A 19323-nucleotide genomic window follows, 5' to 3' on the forward strand; every position below is an offset into this window, starting at 1 on the left:
TGTTGCAAGTTAATGCTGTATTGTAAACTCTTTTGTTATGTTTTTAATTTTTAAATATTTTCTTCTAAATGAAATGAATTAAGATTTATATTTAAATACATCCTAACACAAATTTTGTAGTTTAATCAACCCATATCAATTAATTAAAAAGAGTCAGCTTAAAACTAAATTTAATTTTGAATTTATAAATATTAGATCATTTTTTTTTAAATAATACACTTTGAACCTAAATAATTCTCAATATGTATAAATAAAATCTGAATAAATTCAAATTATTTTGCCAATTTCAAAACAAAGGGGAAAAGTATAAGATGTGAACCTTTTTTTAGTCAAACAAACCGCTTACACCTACTCTAAAACAAAGACAAGCTAACGAACAGCCATCAGTGCTCTGCACTGTGAAAACCTAACGCTCTACTGTATCCTGATTGTAGATGAGAGGAGAGGCGGGTTTTATCCTAAAAATAATATATCCTGCGAGTTCTTACAAAATGAAATATATATATGCAAAACACAGAGGTTTGAACGGCAGAAAGTGAATAATTTTCTTTGCGACAGGTTTCGAAGAGACAACCTTTAATTTTAAACATGGCGCCAACTGTACTCATGGTAAGCTTATGCTGAGAAGTTTCGTTTGTGTCCGTAAGCATATTCGTATACCAATTATCCATAACATTAATTAATTGACGCATACAGGTTGCAGAGAAGCCGAGCATTGCATTGTCTATAGCATCGGTTCTTTCGTCGGGAAATGTGAGTTAAAATACTCATTTTTACCATGTATTGGGAATATGTAAGCTAAATGAAGCTCACAAGTGTGATTTAAAATGCAGTGCAATCCTTAACCTAAGAAAGGCCTTAAAAGTAAACTTGTAGATACCGTGGGCTGCCATCTTGTGTGGTATATTGAATTAAGTTCTATCAAGGTTTTATTAATAGAATGGTATTTTAAATATGTATGACTCTGAATACTAAAGTATTGGCAAGGATGATGTTGTGTCACCATCCAGGAAGGCACAAATTTCCAGACCCTGGATAATTTTTACAGAATAAATCCTTTTAATTTTGGCGGCTTAGTTGAAGTAGACTTTTGATATAGTTGTATTGCTTACTCAGCATGTTGTAACCAGCTACTCGAGGGCAGGGATGCTGATATCTATCTGACTCAGTTGTATCCATATATTTTTTATATTAGCTTCTCAAGAACTGTGAATTGGCGCTAAGCGTATTCAAAGTAGAACTGTTTACATGTTATTTTGGATACTGATTTTGTCCATGGATTGTCTTAGTAGGATATATTACAGATTATATGTACAGTGAGCTTGTTTGTCATTCGTGTAACGATGATATTGTTATGCAAAATAAGCAAAATTTTGTTTTCAGCAACCAGAGTTTTTTTAGCCAAGAAGTACATCTCATTTGGGTTCGGTCCAATTCTATAATAACCACCTTCGAATTTTTTCTTTTGAAAATATGTTAGCTTGAACTGTAAAAGCATAAGCAACTTCCTTTACACTTTCTGATCAGTCAGATCTCGGAAAGGGCAAGATGAGAGCATACGGTGTTTAGGATCACAAATAACTGAAAGCAAATTGCAGGAAAAAAAGCATAAGCTGGCCAATGCCACTTATTCAGTGGGATGCATTGCAATATTTAAAAAAAAGTAAACATCCACTTATTTGGTGGGAATTACAATGGCACATTCACTTCCATGGGAAAGCTTAGGGGTACATCCACTTTTTAGTGACAAAGCTTAAATAACTGAAATTAAATAACAAACTCCTTCCATTTGTCCAGTGGTAGGCGATAACAATTAACCACTTATTCAGTAGGGTAAGTAACAACTATAATCAAAATCAACTTACTAGTGGTACAACCGTCCATTGTTAAAATGTAAATGCTTAGGAAATGGAAAGTGCTTCGGCAGTATGACCATCCAAAGCTTACAATGTTAGTCTTTAAGCAAAGAAACACCGAACAACTGCTGTCATAGAATGTTGGTAAGATAATAATGCTGATATGAGGAAAAACACTGCTGAAACACCCCACAGCAATGCCCAATATGAAGGAAAGCCCACCCAACTTGAGAATAACAAAAATATACCTTGAAAAGAGGTGCTGGAATGATTAGGGGCAGGTTTTGCTAATCACTTGCAATGTTGGTATATGATGTAGCAGGTCAGAGATATCAAAGAAACACAACTGTTGCAGGTCTAACAGTGAATGAAACTCACCAAAACACCCATGAAACCAGCGAAGTACATTGCCAAATAACAGTAATAGGTGAATCAGTGTTTTGCAATTTTTAACTTTGTCAGTCTGTCCTTTAAACCACTTAAATGCATATGAGAGAAATTAAAGTGCAGAAACATAAAGTAAAAATCATCAACATCATAACACCAAGATTTTTACGTGGAAACTCAGTTAATGGAAAAACCACGGTGGAATTCAAACCCACAATATTAATATACTCTGTTAGAAGTATAAAAATATTACATAAGGGGAATGCACATGCATTCAAGCACTCTGCCTAGAGCTCATTGCTCAATGTTTACAATAAGGGCTACAACCCGGAAGGCTCACTACCTTACAAAAGACTTACAAAGGTAACATATATGAAGATGAACTATGAAATAGCATCTGTAAATCCCTGGGATAGTTCCGGTTAAGCACAAAATACAGTATCTTACTCAACTCTGTAGAACTGCTATGTTCTGATATTCTGCACCATATTGGAGCACAAATCTTCACCTTGCGCACGTGAAACTGCGCACAATTGATCATTCACACATCCCACACAACCATCGATATCAAAAATGATCAAATCAGTTCGCCTTATATATCCGCATCACCAATTTAAGTCATTTATCTGTCGGCTCAAAATGCATAACACGCAACATGAAACGTGTTGCTCAAATCAGCCCAAACCAATCATGTGGACCCAAACAAATTGATTATGTGCTTCCCACATGTCGGCTCAACAACCTCGAACACAAAATCAATCACCAAAATCATCCCAATGATTCTGCGTAACACGTTATATTGAATGACCAAATAGCACTGTTCTTCCAGAAATGCCAAGTACCGGATCTTCAATTATGCATAAAGACAACACCGGAGGCTAAGATCCTGGAATAAGCTACTCTAGACATCCAACCAATTACCTGTATCACCGCAGAGCAAGATGTGCAACCAAAATGAAGTTTTACTCAAAGTATTCTTACTCTGTCAAGCACTGTGTTCCACTTTCCAAACTTAAGCAAAATTGGACTTCAGTGTTGATCGTAATTAGGGATGGGGGATTCCAATTGCCTTGGGCAACATTGGAATCCGCCCAAGGGGGTCAGCCCCTTCCCCAACGTGTAGGGCTGGGCCCTTTACCTCACGGCATCAAATAAAGACCCCACGCTAGAACTCCTTGCTACAAACAAGCTAACACGCCAACATGTATAGGGCCAACCCTATCCTCATGCCTTTCGGTTAAATAAATTAAAGTTCATTAATTTATCAAGCAAGCCGACATGATTAAGATTATTGCTCCCCATATAAATAAACATCAACTTCACATTATCCTTTACTATTTCAGTTTTATCATTCCATGCAAAATACATGTGCCTGCCTAATGTGAACTTAATGGAGCAATATTACATCTGCTATCACAGCGAATTACCTCTGCTATATCAGCGAACTACATCTGCTAGTTAAGGTGCGAAATTCATCAATGAGGAGAGCGAACAGAGGGCTAAGGTTGCAGTCCATAAAGTGCAGACTTCATATGCAAATATTGCAAACCTAGGGTTTGGATCTGATTGCTGTTAGAAGGGTTAAAGGGGGCAGATGTGACAATTTGATGCTTGTGAAAGTGCAGTCTTGTGGAAGACATTATCAGTCCTGAGTGCAATCACCTTCAAGTACTTGAGATAAGTGTTGTAACCTTCATATGAATACAATCCATAATCAGATTTGAGGATCTTTTTTGGTTGGGTTTTTCCTCCTAGGAGGTTTTCCCAGGGTAATCGTGTCTTGTTCTTATTTTGTTCTTTTCTTGGTTATGCTTAAATCTGGAAAACTATAAACCATTCATTTAATCAATTTAGTTAGTAATTAAATGTTGATTTTCTGAGTTTACATTAATCTGAAAGTGTTAAAATCAACATTCAGACTTCCGGTAGGATGAATCCAAACAATCCGGATGGAATCTCTGAGCTGGGTTGCCATCAATGACAACTCCCAAACACTTATCACTACCGGTATGGTGTCTCTTGCCATCAATCTCCCCCTTTGGCATTGATGGCAACACTTAGTGAAAAATGACTAAGTGTTGGACCAAAACTAAAATGCTGTACACTTTGCAACCAAAAATTTGACTTCCAGTTTCCAAAAGAAACATGACTCCCCCTAAGATCAACATTTTTCATTGCTTTACTCTCCCCTTTTGACATCAATGGCAAAGGCAGGTATTCACACGTCAAAATTTCTACAAAGCTCTATATACAAAGGTACAACTCACAAAAATTTGAAGATATCAGCAAAAATAGTTTTCAATGACTGCAAGTAGTCATCCCATCCCTTCTTTAGAATCTCCAAAATAGATATGAGGGCGCTGAATAGATATGCTTGCATCTTTGCTGCCCTAAGATCTATAGGTGCACTTTTACTTAACGCCTTCTGGGCATCTTGCATATTACTAAGAAGGGTGTCTAACTGGAGAGTAACTAGATTCCTTAGCTCTCCCACTCTTCCAATAATTTTGACCTTCTCTTGACGCAAACACTTAATTCTATCTAGGAGAGATAGCACTTGATTTTCTCCGCTGCTTGCAAAAATGGTCTGAGGATCGTAAGATTGGCCAACTGACCTTCATACTCTTTAATCTTTTTGTCAACCTCAATAGTAAACTTAGGCAACAACAGGCATGATTTGTAGATTTTTCCTCCTTCGGCCAATGCTTCTTGAATGCCTTTGACACCGGTCAACAAACTAGCTCTATCTCCTTCAATCATTCTCAAAACCGTCCTCAATCTCTTAGCATTAAAATGACTTTGAACTTTTACTTCAGTAGCTTCCTCCAAGGATTCAAAATGAGAATCAATTGATTCTAGCAAACTCTTTAGCTTTCTGGAGGGAGTGTCGGATGCGTCCTGTTTAAAGGATGGTAAAATTTTCTCAAGGACACTTGTTGCCAATGCTATCACCTCATTATCCTTCATGTGAGATTTCAATAAATCTTCACTTGCTTTGGCTTAAGCAAGTGTAGCCAGTTTAAGTGCTTGGACAGGGGATAAAGAGTCAAGATTGATGGGGCCTTGGGCGAAGTCTGTGTCGTTCATGATCTCTTTCCCCTTCACTGATTTCTCAATATCTCTTGCCACCGGAATTTGTTCAACCTTGCTTTCTATTTTCTCTGCTTCCTTCTCCAATTTAATAGTCACCACCGAAGGGTTTTGAGTTCCCTCACCTGCATCGACTTCTAGAATTAGAGGGTTGTCACTCATGTCCTTACCCTCATCATCTCTTCCTGCATTGTCTCCACCCTTGTCAGTTGGATCTTCAGTTCCAACTCCTTCCTGCACAACAGTTTGATCATCCGGAACATAAGTGTCATCCCTTTTTTGCTCGGCTTCCGGATTAGAATCACTTGGATGATTGACTTTATACCGGTTATCTGACAAAATTTTTGCCAAAATCTTTTTTGTTACCTTTTCAACTTCATCGATTTTTCCAAACATGATTTTGTTAACTCTATGTTTACTTCTAAACTTACTCTTCGCTAACTGTAGTAATCTGTCTATCTCCTCATTAGAGATAACTGAACATAAGTTGACCAATATGTATTCTTTTAATCTTTCATCTTCCTTACTTGCTGTTTGCCTTCTCGCATCCAAAATGTCATATAGGCTCTTGGGTATGATTGACATTAATTCAATTAGAGCCTTACTATATACTTTTAAGTATTCGACAGTTGCTTCCTCAAGAGTCCTTTTTCCATTCTCATCAAAGTTATCATACAATTCTAATAGTGGCTTCAGATTGCCATTCTTAACAACTTCATTAACAATCTCATCTAAAGACATTGGAGGCTTGACTTCAATTTTACCACTCTTTAGTGCCTCATCAAGTTCAGATTTCTTAGATTTCTTACTGGATTTGGGTCCACCGGATGGTTTCTCCTTTGAGATCTTGGTGGCTTGGATTCCTTTTGCTTTAACCTTCTTTGCAGCTTCATCTGATTCTGTTTCCTCTTCATCAACATGCATGAATGTTCTAGCTTGTCCTCTCTTCCTCTTTCCCTCATTGGATGGTTTGGTCTGAGGCTTAGGTGAGCTTGCAGGTTCCTGAGCACTGTAGGAGGGTGCAAAGCTCTTAGGTTGCTTTGGCTTAGGGACAGGAGCTTCCGGTTTGGCCTTCTTTGATTCAACCATATCTTCTTCCTTCAAGATGTTCTTCTCTCTGGCCCTTCGGACTGCTTCCTTGGTGATCCCCATGGTCTCTACTAGCTGCTCCACCTCCTTCTTGACTTTCTTCTGTATCTCAGGTTTCTTGAACTAACTATATGCAAGCTCAAGCTCTTTTCCTTGTATGTCCCAAACCTTCCTTTAGTAGGATCCACTAGTTTGCTTAATAAGTGTTGGGCATACATGTCAAGAACATGTCCCTCGACCTCATACCCCATGGGCATAATCCATGATGTCCTCGGCTCCACGGCTGATCATCTGACACTAACATCTGGCAGGGAGGATTGGATTGGTATGAAAAACTCCCCGTAAGCCAAAGGCTATGATTTAGTTTCCGGAGGAATTTGTAGTGCCTAAATTCGGTGCGGATCCATTTCTTGCATCTGAGTCACTCTTTCTTACCCATGTCTTCTGCATTTGATCTCTGATTTCTTCAACTTTTTCTTTTCCCTTCTCATCCGATTTTGCATTCTTGTTCTTGTCTTTCGGAGCTCTCATTCACATTCTTGCTTTTGTAAAACTTAGCAATGTGACTGGATTTATTGCAAGCATAGCAGACTACATTGTTCCTTTGATTAGGTCTGAAACTTCCTTGATTTGTCTTTGATTTGCATTGGTTAGCAATATGTCCAAACATAACACATGCATAACATCTGACATTTCTCCTATTTTGAAAGTTATTCATCACAGTTCTGCATACATTTGCCTTATGACCATATTTGTTGCATTAGAAACATTGACTGGTAAAAGATGGACCATTATTGATCATCTTATTTCTACATTGACTAGCCATATGACCAAATTTATTGCAAACAAAACAGTTACCATTGAATTTATGAGCATTAGTCTGACTTACTAGAGGCCTTCTTGAGTTGTTCTTCTGCTGTGTTGATTTGGAACTTTCACCTTTCTCAAATTCAAGACCTTGTGTATCATTAGGATTCTTCTGACTCGCAAGCATTTCATCAAGCTTGGCTGAACTGATCTGGAACTTCTCCTTATATTCATTTGCAACATCAAGATCATATCTAATAAGGATAATCTGCCTTTCAAGATCTTCCTCATGTTGTCTAGCATCTTGTAGGTCAAGCTTCAGTTGTCCATTCTCACTCCAAGTCTGCAACATTCTTCAGATTTGTCTTTCAGGGACTGAGCAAGCTTCTTCTCATTCTTCTTCCTTTCTTCAATCTCTTGTGTCAATCTCATCACAATGGCTTCCATTTCATTCTTCTGGACTGTATTGGCTCTAGCAAGTCTATCACATTCTTTTGTCTTTTCCCCCAAGGCTTCTTCATCAATGCTTTGACTTTCTTTCTGCTTAAGCTGATCAACAAGTTCCTTTCTCTTCTCCCTTGATTTGTTCAACTGATCTTTCAATGTTTCAATGTATTCTTTAGCATCTTTGAGATTTGCTTTCACTTGCTGGTTTTCATCTTGTGCATGATCAAGATCTTCAAGAGCTTCAACCAGCTGCTTTCTAAGACTACCGGAATCCATTGATTCACTTTCCTGGACCTTCCTCAAGCTGTTAGGCTTCCTCCGAGGAACTAGGCTCTGATACCAATTTTTGAAATCAAGGAACACTGAGAGGAGGGGGTGAATCGGTGTTCTGCAATTTTTAACTTTGTCAGTATGTCCTTTAAGCCACTTAATGCATATGAGAGAAATTAAAGTGCAAAAACATAAAGTAAAAATCATCAGCACCATAACACCAAGATTTTTATGTGGAAACCCGGTTAAGGGAAAAACCACGGTGGGATTCAAACCCACAATATTAATATACTTTGTTAGAAGTATAAAAATATTACATAAGGGGAATGCACATGCATTTAGGCACACTGCCTAGAGCTCATTGCTCAATGTTTACAATAAGGGCTACAACCTAGAAGGCTCACTGCCTTACAAAAGAGTTACAAAGGTAACATACATGAAGATGAACTATGAAATAGCATCTGCAAATGCTTGGGATAGTTCCAGTTAAGCACAAAATACAATATCTTACCCAACTCTTTAGAATTGTTATGTTATGATATTCTGCATCATACTGGAGTACAAATCTTCACCTTGCGCACGTGAAACTGCGCACAATCGATCATTCACACATCCCACACAACCATCAATATCAAAAATGATCAAATCAATTCGCCTTATATATCTGCATCACCAATTTAAATCATTTATTTGTCGGCTCAAAACGCATAACACGCAACATGAAATGTGTTGCTCAAATCGGCCCAAACCAATCATGCGGACCAAAACAAATTGATTATGTGCTTCCCACATGTCGGCTCAACAACCTTGAACACAAAATCAATCACCAAAATCCTCCCAACGATTCTGCATAACATGCTATACCACTGATTGACCAAATAGCACTGTTCATCCAAAAATGCCAAATACTGGATCTTCAATTATGCACAAAAGACAACATCGAAGGCTAAGATCCTGGAATAAGCTATTCTGGATATCCAACCAACTACCTGTATCACCTCAAAGCAAGATGTGCAACCAAAATGAAGTTTTACCCAAAGTATTCTTACTCTATCAAGCACTGTGTTCCACTTTCCAGATTTAAGCAAAATTGGACTTCAGACTTTCGGTAGGATAAATCCATACAATCCGGATGGAATCTCTGAGTTGGGTTGCCATCAATGACAACTCCCAAACACTTATCACTACCAGTATGGTGTCTCTTGCCAACAAAAACATCCATGACCGAAATCCAAAACTGTAGCTTCAATTTGTAGCAATGGTGGTCTTTGGTTGAAACCACACCAATCTAGTTAGGGATTGTTGTTTGAACCTGAAACTAGAAATTTTAAGATGGTTTTATCCTTAGAAGACTATGGAAGAACCCAAGTTCATTCCAACAGCATAACAATAACATTCATCAGCATATGTGTAAATGAGCCCCCTCAACCCCTATTATAGATTTTGGAGGGAAAATAACCAATTTGAAAATGTAAAACAATTCACTTTCCCACCAAAATGACCATTTAAAAGATCAGTATACCTTTTTATATGTAAAGGTCCCTTATTTCTCCCAGGCATCCACTTTGAGGAACATAAACACCTTTTAAAATGATATTACACATAAGTCGCTAATTTAATAATATAACATTGCGCATAATTAATTTCACTCGAGTTGTGGAAACATTGCAATGACAGAATCCAACTTTGACCACACCATGATGAAACTAAAGAAGTGGGATAATGATTGGAGCCAACTAGGCGATTAACTAAAAATAGAAACTCTTTAAAATGTTTTCAGAACACCTCAGATGTCAGAAAGCACTTCAAAAAGTGTCATAGCACTCCATACTATCAATTGAGCTCATTTTCTAAGAACAAAAACTTTGCAACATTAAATGTGCGCACTCCAAGATATTTAGAGTTCCCCATAGCATATAAATTAGCCTCTTGAAGAGCTTGGGAACTAGGCTAATTGTGCACAAATCACTTTTGCTAAGAATGGGGACATTACAATCCTCCTTCCCTAGAATTGCCTGTCGTAAAGCAATTGCGGTCTCAATCAATTGTTCAATTTTGAATGATCAACGCAATTCTAGGATCTCAAACCAATCTTGGAGGTTTGAGCACCCTTTTGTTGGAAGTACCGTACTGCAATACGCCTGCAAATAAAACCTTTTTCATTCTTCATGCAAGAAAAGCAACAATCTTTGCAAGATTTTAATTTAACTCCTTGAAAATTTGTCCTTCATTATCATGATTCCACTGCACTATTTGGATAGATTTGAGAGTTAAGGATAACTTTCTCATTTTTTAACTTCTTGCACTCCAACATAATGGTCATAATTGTATGGTGGTCTACTCTCCCAACCATAAATGCATGCTGAGAACAAGAAATGACAATTGTTTGGTGCCTGAAATCCCATCCAATATAGCACTAGGGTAGTAGAAATACTCATCCCACCTTATTTGAAACCTAAGTTGCTGGTTCGAGTACGTGTGCAGGTACGAGAATCAAAACTTGGTATGATGGTACGATTTTTTTCTCCCTTGGGTATGGGTATGGGATATATATATGTTCAAAATTATAAATTATAAGAATAGCGATACTTATAATTGCCAATAAACGAAATATTTAAAATACCTTGTATTCATAATTTGCAAAATGAAAATACTCGAGTCTCAAAATGTCATTACACAATGAAAATTCAAATTGTGATCAATATTTAATATTCATATTCTTCTTCATTATAAGCATCAACATTTGGTTCAATTTCATTTGAACCACAATCAATTGGATTGCCATACCTATCAGTTGTGTCAAGTATAGAATCTGCCTCATCTATAGAGACCTTGACAAGCTGTGCAACTGAAGTATCTAAATCAGCACACTCAAGGGTTAGATCCCAATTCTTTTTGTCACACCCTCACTATATTCAGGTTTCTTATGTGACGAGATGAAAGTTGGAGTGTATATAGATTAAATCCTTTTCTTTTTTCGCACCCAAATGGTTGCACTTGACCGAGTGGATGAAGGAGTATGTACTCCAATTCTGCTCAACTAAAGAACTTGCAACTTGTTTATTTAATATCTAACTTTATAATCCAAGAATCAAAATTTAGAAGTTAAACTATAAATTATAAAATTATATTATTATAGAAAGCATGATAGCATCAAATGAAAAATGAGAAAAATAAAAAATAAAAAGTTACATACTTGGGAGCGAATTTTAATTGCAAGAGGCTGCAAGAAAATGGAGCCTTGACTATGTAGATACCACCACTCATCAGCACTTTTCTTATATTTGTCTAGAAGAGTGGAAAAATCATGATTTTTTGAAGTTATAAATTTGCCAAACTCTCTCAAGACAATACTTTGGATATCTTCATCTGTATATATCTTTCTAAATGTATCCGTATAGCCAGTAGCAACCTCACCATCTCTATATGATGCCACCCTCCTTGGCAATGAAAGCACCTCTTCATTAAAATGCTTTGGAGACAAAGCAAATGTTAAGAGATGTAAGGGGGTAATCATCTTGTTTCAATGGTCAATAATAATCTTTGGCACAATTTTTAAAATGTTTCCATCGGGTCATGTTCCTTGGCTTCTATTATTGCTCTTATTTTCTCCACCATGTAGTCCACGCCATCATAAATTTCACCCAAACATGGGTGATCAGTATCAGCATATGCAATCATGCTCTTGATGGGCTCAGTGAAATTCAAAATATATTCTACATTAGCCCACCTCTGATCATTTAGGGTCAATGCTTTTACCTTTTGGGCTCTTTCTGTGCTTGATTCTCTCCATACACTCCACAAGTTGTTGATGACCATAGAACTCAACGTCTCTCGCACCTTCACAAGTCATCTTAAGACAATTGTGTGAGATGTAAATTGTGTTTCAACAACCTAACATGGTATAAAAAATTAAACGTCACATATCAACAATAAAAAATAAAAATAAAAAATTAAAAAAACATATAAAAAATAAAATTGAAATTATCTTCAACAACTCCAACTTGGATAAGGTCCTAACTATGGCTTATGGCATATGATAATTAGTCACAAACGTTTGAATCTCTTCAACCTCTGTGTAGACTTGTTTAACCCATTCAATACGTGTGCTGATCTTTTGTAATATCAAATTGAGTGAGTGGACTGCACATGGTGTCCAAAAAATTTGATCACGTAGCCTCCAGGCCCTCCACTATAGACCCAATTGCCCTACAATTTGTAGTGTTGTCTATCATAATTTGGCAGATATTTTTAGGTCCAATCATATCAACGGATTCTACGAAACTTGCATCTTTTACTTGCCCCTCACAATCCATTGCCTTCAAAACATTGCCCCTTTAGGGGACACCGCCATAACATTGGTCCATGGTCTATTCTTGCAATCTTTCAATCCATTAGAAATGATGAGCACACTTGTTTTGAGCCATCTATCCTTGATAACTCTTAGTGATGTCTCTACTGAAGCTTTCTCCTTCACCTGTAAGGTGGTTCACACCTTTTCTTACCCAAGACTAACATAATCAGGAGGTGTATTGCAAAGGGTATTCACCATTTCCCGCCAATAAGGTGATTTAACAATGTTGAAAGAAAGCTTATCGCCATAAATGCAATGAGTAATTCTTTGATCTGCAACCTCTTTCACTTAATTTTTTGACAGCCTTGTTCAATGAGCCTCTTTTTTGTGAAAATGAAACATTCTCTTTTTCTAAAGATGGTGGCATTGGCATGAAAGGATGGGGGCTTGTTCTTTGTGTGAAGCGACTAAAAGGTTTCTACAAGATTTTCTTGGCAAGAGGATGTGCAAGAGCCTTTGATCTATTACTTGCTCATTCAACATTCTCTTGTTCTTTAACATAAGCCAATATTTGTTTTTTTGTAACCCTTTTTTATTTGGCCCCGGACAAACTTTTATTCCTTGTAAAGGAATGGTGCATATTTGAGCTTTCACTTGAAAATATGAGCTCTTATACTCTTTTCCACAATGGTTACACCACCAAGGGAAACTCCCACCATGAGGTATTTGTTGAATCATTGTTAAATGTTGCCAAAGAGGTGACACTGCATCAAATTTAAAAGAACTCTCTTCATTTTGGGCAATCAAACTTGAACTTACAACCATTCTGTATGAACCTAAAATGTAGAACATTAGAAATTAACAACACTACAGTTTAAAAAAAAATGGCATAATAACCCCCTTATTATGCATAAAAAGTTAAAAAAAAAATTCAAAACTTATTAAAAGAAAACTAAAAAAACTTGAAACAATTATTGAAAACTTGAAAGATATGAAAAATTTACTCACCTTTGATGGCTAAATCTTTCTTGTACAACAATTCTTAAGCTTATGGTGTACGTCTTACTCCTTCGTAGCCTTCACCTTCAAACAAAAATGAAGCAACCTTCAAAACCCAACAATGGCAGCTTGGAGGAAAAAATGTTCTTGGTGCTTTGTGTTTGTTGAATGACTCACAAACACTGAATAGGGACATTTTAGGGCAAATGCATGCTTTTGGGAGTGGGTGCAGTTAAAAATTTGTGTTTGTTGTTTTGTTTTTAAAAAAGGGCTTTTTGGGCATCCCAAGTGCGGGTATGCTTGGGTGTGTGCAAGTACGCCTAGGGTATTGCCTGGGCAACCGAGAGTGTACCGGGATCGAACCGGTACTCAAACCAAAAGTATTTGGACCGGGGCTTGCCTGTGCATACCTGGTAACACAATCTGAAACCATTAACTAACCTTTTTAAATGATTGTATGGTTTGAAAGTGCATGAATATTTAGCTGTTAAAGTTTTAAATCAGCAACTTACAATCTGATTTTCTCAAAATCAGAATCTTGGAAGTGGAATAACTACTGCAAAACTGAAAATACTCAGCAAAAATGAGAAATTGGATCATTCTATGAGCTGAAAATACTACTTTTGCCAGAGTCACCAATCGAGCAAAATTCCAATTTTCACTTAAAATTTCTCTTTATTCCACTTGGAAGCATACAAATGGAATCATGTGATGGCTGTTTGAAATGTAAACAGCAGCATAAATTCTGAAATTTGATCCTTAACTTCCCATGGTGCATTCCTCCCATTATCATTAATCTCCAATTATCTTTGATGATGGTCTTTAACATACTTAAAAATAAGTAGCTCCACCATGCTGATGCTGCGCTACTCTAATTTTCAAGTGGACCCCATCTAGAAGTGTTTGGTGATGCTTGAAGTTTCAACACTAGGACTAATACTCTCTCAACAACTAATATCAAAATTATAATTGTACTCCTCATCTTGTGGCAATTTCACAAAGTCTACCATCATCCTTTGATGAATCAATTCATTATGATTCCCCAGAGGAAGTGAAACATTATGGGAAAATTGTTCTTCCCCAAAACTATCAACATGCATACAAAAAGCGGATTATGAAATACTAACTCTTCATCCATGTCAAAAAGGGATTATCAAAAATTTGGAAAATATTTACATCCTCTTGTTCTTGCCAATTATCGTCTTTCTTTGACTTTGTTCCTTGCCCATGATGGTATATTCTTTGCATTCTTTGGCATATGACAACACAAGATCCTCCTTTGGACATTCCTCTTAACACAATCTTTCTTCCATCATCTTGAAATTTAGCTTCACGGATTTTAAATTCAAGGTCATCTCACCTAAAGAATGAAGCCATTGCATACCAAGAACAACATTAGTATCTCCAATATTTACCATATTGAAATCATCATTACCTTAGTAGTTGCCCAACTATAGATTTAATTGGGGAATCCTCCTTGAACAAGACATAGTGAATCTATTAGCAACTATGACTCTAAAGCCTCCAAAATTTTCAATCTTGAGACCTCTCCGTGCTACACTTTATTCATCAATGAAGTTGTGTGTAGCACTTGTATCAATAAGAGCATCAATTTGTAGCCCTTTCCAAATCATGACCCTTGATAGAATCATTCTTTTGTAGACTTGAGAGCCTAGCAAGGGTACCACCACTTTACTTTTCTTTTTCAGACTCTTTTTCCTTAGTTTCTCCATATCAGCTCGTTGGTCTGAATTTTCTGATTCAGAATTATCAATTGAATCTAAGTCACAGGATATGGCGATTTTCATGGATGAGGTTCGAATTTAATCGAATTTCAAACTTCTATAAAAAAAATCGAATTTAATCGAATTTCCTCGATAAAGCACTGCTATCCGCCTCTAAACACAACTCAACTGGTCGTGGGTATTCTTTGTATATGCTTTGTATCAATTGGGTCATGGGTGTCTGCAACTGCTGGGTCGCCCTCGGATTTTCTCCAACAAGGGTCACTATTCCGATAATTTATTAGAAGTATACATATATTTAAAAATAAACAAAATTATAGAAGGCGAATTTTATCCGAATTTTTTTTCGAATTTTTCCCTTGTCGAATTTCATCCGAATTTCATGGCTGTCGAATTCGAACCTTGTGACTTAGAATTGAATGCACCTCCAATTGTTGATTTTTCCCTTTCTCAAAACAATTAATGGTGTGGGGTCTATGGTTTCTTAAATAAAAAAACAAAGATTCTTCCTCAACTCTTTTTGGAGGTCTTCATCCATCTTTTTTGAAGAGAGATCCTTAGACTGATTTGACTGCTTCTTATCATGCTTGTTTTCCTTCTTCTGATGGAAGGCCTTGGATGAAAATTTACTTTTTGGAGTAGCAAGCTCTATACTCCTTGCCTTCCTTATTGCTTCTTGGAGAGTAGGTAGGGCATAGTATTTTATCCATCCTCCAATTGGCTCCACCAGCCTTTCACTGAAAGGACTATGAGTCTTCTCTCTATTATGTTAGGAACCATGATGTAGAGTCTTATGAAACTTTGTTGTGTAGGCATCAATGGTACCATGTTGTCTCAATTGTGGAAGCTCTCTAAACTGCATCGCAGGTTCCTTATCAAATCTTTGTGTGAGCTTGTTTGTGAAATCATCCTTTTCCTGTAGCTGTTTGTGAAACAGTGACAACAGCCCCCACAGTTTGTGGCCTAGAGTTTGGATCCCAGAAATTTCCTTGGCTAACACTGGAATACTTGTTTTGTGGTGACAATGCCTTTGAAAATGCAGGGAATCTTAGATTCCTGTGTTAATGTAAATTCCATGAGCAGCAATCAGAAAGACGGTTGCAGCAGAGTCATGCCCAGCGGAAAGTCACATGCAGCAGAGTCATGCATAACAGAGAACCGTGGACGGCAAAGGGCTGCACAAAACTTGCGACCATCTTTTCTTTGCAGATTGCAATGGAAATTGTGATGCTTTGCAAAGATTGGAATGGTTGCTCTTGTCTGGAAAAATGGACTGCTGTCACTACTGGATTGATAGAAATGCTGAAGACATGGTTGAAAATACAACTGTGCCTCTTTTAACCTTAAATCTCCTCTCATAATGTTGCCATTGGATCATATGATGTTAACCATACACCCATATCAACACTAATGAATTAACAATGAATGTCATTAAAATACAAATATAACATCAAATGAAGGTGGCCTAAATGCTAAATAATAAACTTTAACATGTCCAGAAGGAAGATGGATTTAGAATCAAAGTTCAATTTGATTCTTTTATTTTGAATACAACCATTATAAATTTTAACACCTTGAATCATATGATCTATTATGCAGGCAATATTCAGAACTTTTAAAGAAATGATTGTACTTCAATTATAAGAACTCATTCAGTAACTGCAGAAATGTCTGAGTCCTTATGCCTTCAGTTGTCAATATGACCATACTTATTGATGAAAAGAGGGAAACTTGAATGAGATCTGAAAACCACCTGAATTTTAATATCATAAGCAGAAAGATAATGTAATAACCCGAATAGGATATGCACTATAATTCTGAAAATAATTTCCTGAATTCTGCCCTAATTAAATGCAAACATATATATGGAACAAATCCGATTCAAGATTATTTAGTCTGCTGCTAGAAATCAGAAATTCTGAACATGCAATTACAATCAAATAGATAGGCCAAACATGCCCAAATACAACTCAGAAATCTGCCATTACACATCAGACCTATCAATAGGTTTGTACATACCAGAATGACATAGAATGATGCTTAAAACCCTTCTGACAATATTTCAACCTGCGAAGATATAACTCTGAAACTCTATGAATGTCTCCAAACTGAACAATGAAGCGCAACTGTGAATTCTGAGATGAATTCACAACTGTGAATTCATCTAAGTGGGCTGATCTAGGTTTTTCGTCCAAACAACCAAAACCTCCAGGGTTTCCGTCCTAGGGTTTACTGAACCTGCAAGCTAAGCTCTCAAGCTCTCAAGGAAAAGTTTCTTTCAAAATAACAAGTCAAGAATGAATCCTCATTGTACTTTTTCCTCATTTTATAATACTTTTCCTTTTCGAGAGTAATACGTTATTTTATTTCTCTTTTAATTTGCTTTTCCCCTTAAAAGTGACTTTACTTCATAATTTGTCATTGACATTATTATAAAGTCACTTTATAAAATAAAGTATGTCCAGCTGCTAATTAATTAAATTTGAATAATCCCATAGGACTTAGGACTATTTAACATTTAATTAATTAATTATCACTTGAAGAAAAGGGGACATTACAGTCCTCCCACCCCAAGATTGCTTGTCCTCAAGCAATCACATGTATCAAATTTGCATTAAGCTCAAATGTTCCAGCCAATACCTGGATCCCAAATTAATCTAGGACCTTTGCATGGTCTCACATGAAGTATACAATGCTGCAACATAGATGTGAAGAGAATCTTGAAGACTCTAACTCTCAAATGAACAATGATCCTCTTCATGTAATCAGCAAATTTACCAAATTTCTGCCTTGCTCCACCATGTTTATGCTGCTCTACTCTGATATAAACTGAAAAATCCTTGTAGAGACTCTCTCTAGACACCACGGAAGCATGCGAATCATGAAAAACATTGTGTGACAAACCGCTGTCCAAAAGAAACCAGCCCGTCCCATTCACCCTTATACCAAGAGTGGGGTGAATGAACATCGTCATATAAGCTGCAAATGAAGGGATAAATGTCCCTTATCAAATCTCCATCAAAGATTATCACTCTAGGACTGATGGATCTCATGGAAATCTGAAAGGTATCCGTCATGTGTGCAAAATCAGACATGTATATCCTCTCCATATTGCTGGTGCAAAAGGCAACAACACTGCTGGAACGAAAAATCAGACCTAGAATCATCTTGGGAGTGCTTCCACTATCACCAACAAAAAGGGATCCGTTACCATTCGACCCCCTCAGGAAGAAGTCACATGTTCTCCTAGCTGCCTTAGCTATCATAAATCTGATCCATACCTGCACCTCCTTAGCTGTTACGTTTTTTGCCTCCAACCAACTCCATGGTGAGTATTCATCACAAACCAAACATTATCAAATTGTAGGATCTTCTTGTTAGGCAATCTCTCAGTCTCTATAATCAACTCTCTAAGACAATATGCCTCATGTGATCTTAACAAGTATTCCTCCAATGTAATCATGTGTACAAAACAAGGAACATCAAAATTACTAAGGGCTGTCATACCTTGCAAGTAGCTTAGATCTACGAGCTCCTTCTTATGCACCTCATTGTTAATTGATCCAAAAGTTGTAGCACCTATCTCATGACTGAAATTTGCATCTTCATGTGAAGGTTGCCCAACAGGTGTGGCTACCTTAGAGAATTGTTTTTCTGATTTGCATTCAAAGTCATGCCTCTCAAAATCAGCTATTTCCTTGATCTCTTCTTCACAAAATTCCTCTTTTGAAGTGTTATGTCCCACTCAAGAGTCATGATGGTGTGATGTTGAAACATAGGTGGATTCCTTGAGTTCTTCGTGATGGGTTAGGTCTTTCCAATCTGAAATAATGTTCTTTTCCACACACTCTTCCACATATTCTTCCTCAACCATAGATTGATCATTCAAATCATGCTGTGCTAGAAGTTTTGCTTAAATCTGAATTTGTACCCATGGCTACTATTTTGTCATCCTTATTAGTCACAACATCCACATTTGTAGATGCATGCTCAAGTAGCGGCTTATGAAAAATTAATGTACCGCTATTATTATGCATAACCAAATCAGAATTAACTTCCTCCCTTTTAGCAGCATTACCATAGCTGCCACAAATCTCATGTGCTTCTTCTTGAAGTGAATTCTCAGCATTGGAATGATCTATATCTAAGTTGCCCCAAAATCTGCTGGGTCTGGGTTCGGTTTGCTCCAAATACTGGTCCGTTAAAAATTCGCTCCAAATTCTGCCAGGGTTCACTTTTAGCCTAGTAAATTCGCTTAGAGGAACCTGGGAGGAATTTAGGCGATTTTTGGGTGAATTTGGGCGCCAGCTGCAGAATCCAGGAAGAATTTGGGTTGCAT

At 37.0% G+C, this 19323-nt stretch overlaps 1 protein-coding gene across 1 annotated transcript in view; it reads left to right on the forward strand.

The window, feature by feature from the left end:
• Positions 1–323: 323 nt before the first annotated feature.
• The window catches only part of LOC131041843 (DNA topoisomerase 3-beta), a 231907-nt gene continuing 212907 nt past the window's right edge, over positions 324–19323 (forward strand). Inside the window, exons 1-2 of the mRNA XM_057975066.2 lie at positions 324–609; positions 697–753. Of these exons, the coding sequence (XP_057831049.2) occupies positions 589–609; positions 697–753 (78 nt within the window). The 5' untranslated portion in view covers positions 324–588. The remainder of the gene's footprint in view (positions 610–696; positions 754–19323) is intronic.

This window comes from Cryptomeria japonica, chromosome 7 (assembly GCF_030272615.1).
Source record: "Cryptomeria japonica chromosome 7, Sugi_1.0, whole genome shotgun sequence".
Lineage (NCBI taxonomy): Eukaryota > Viridiplantae > Streptophyta > Pinopsida > Cupressales > Cupressaceae > Cryptomeria > Cryptomeria japonica.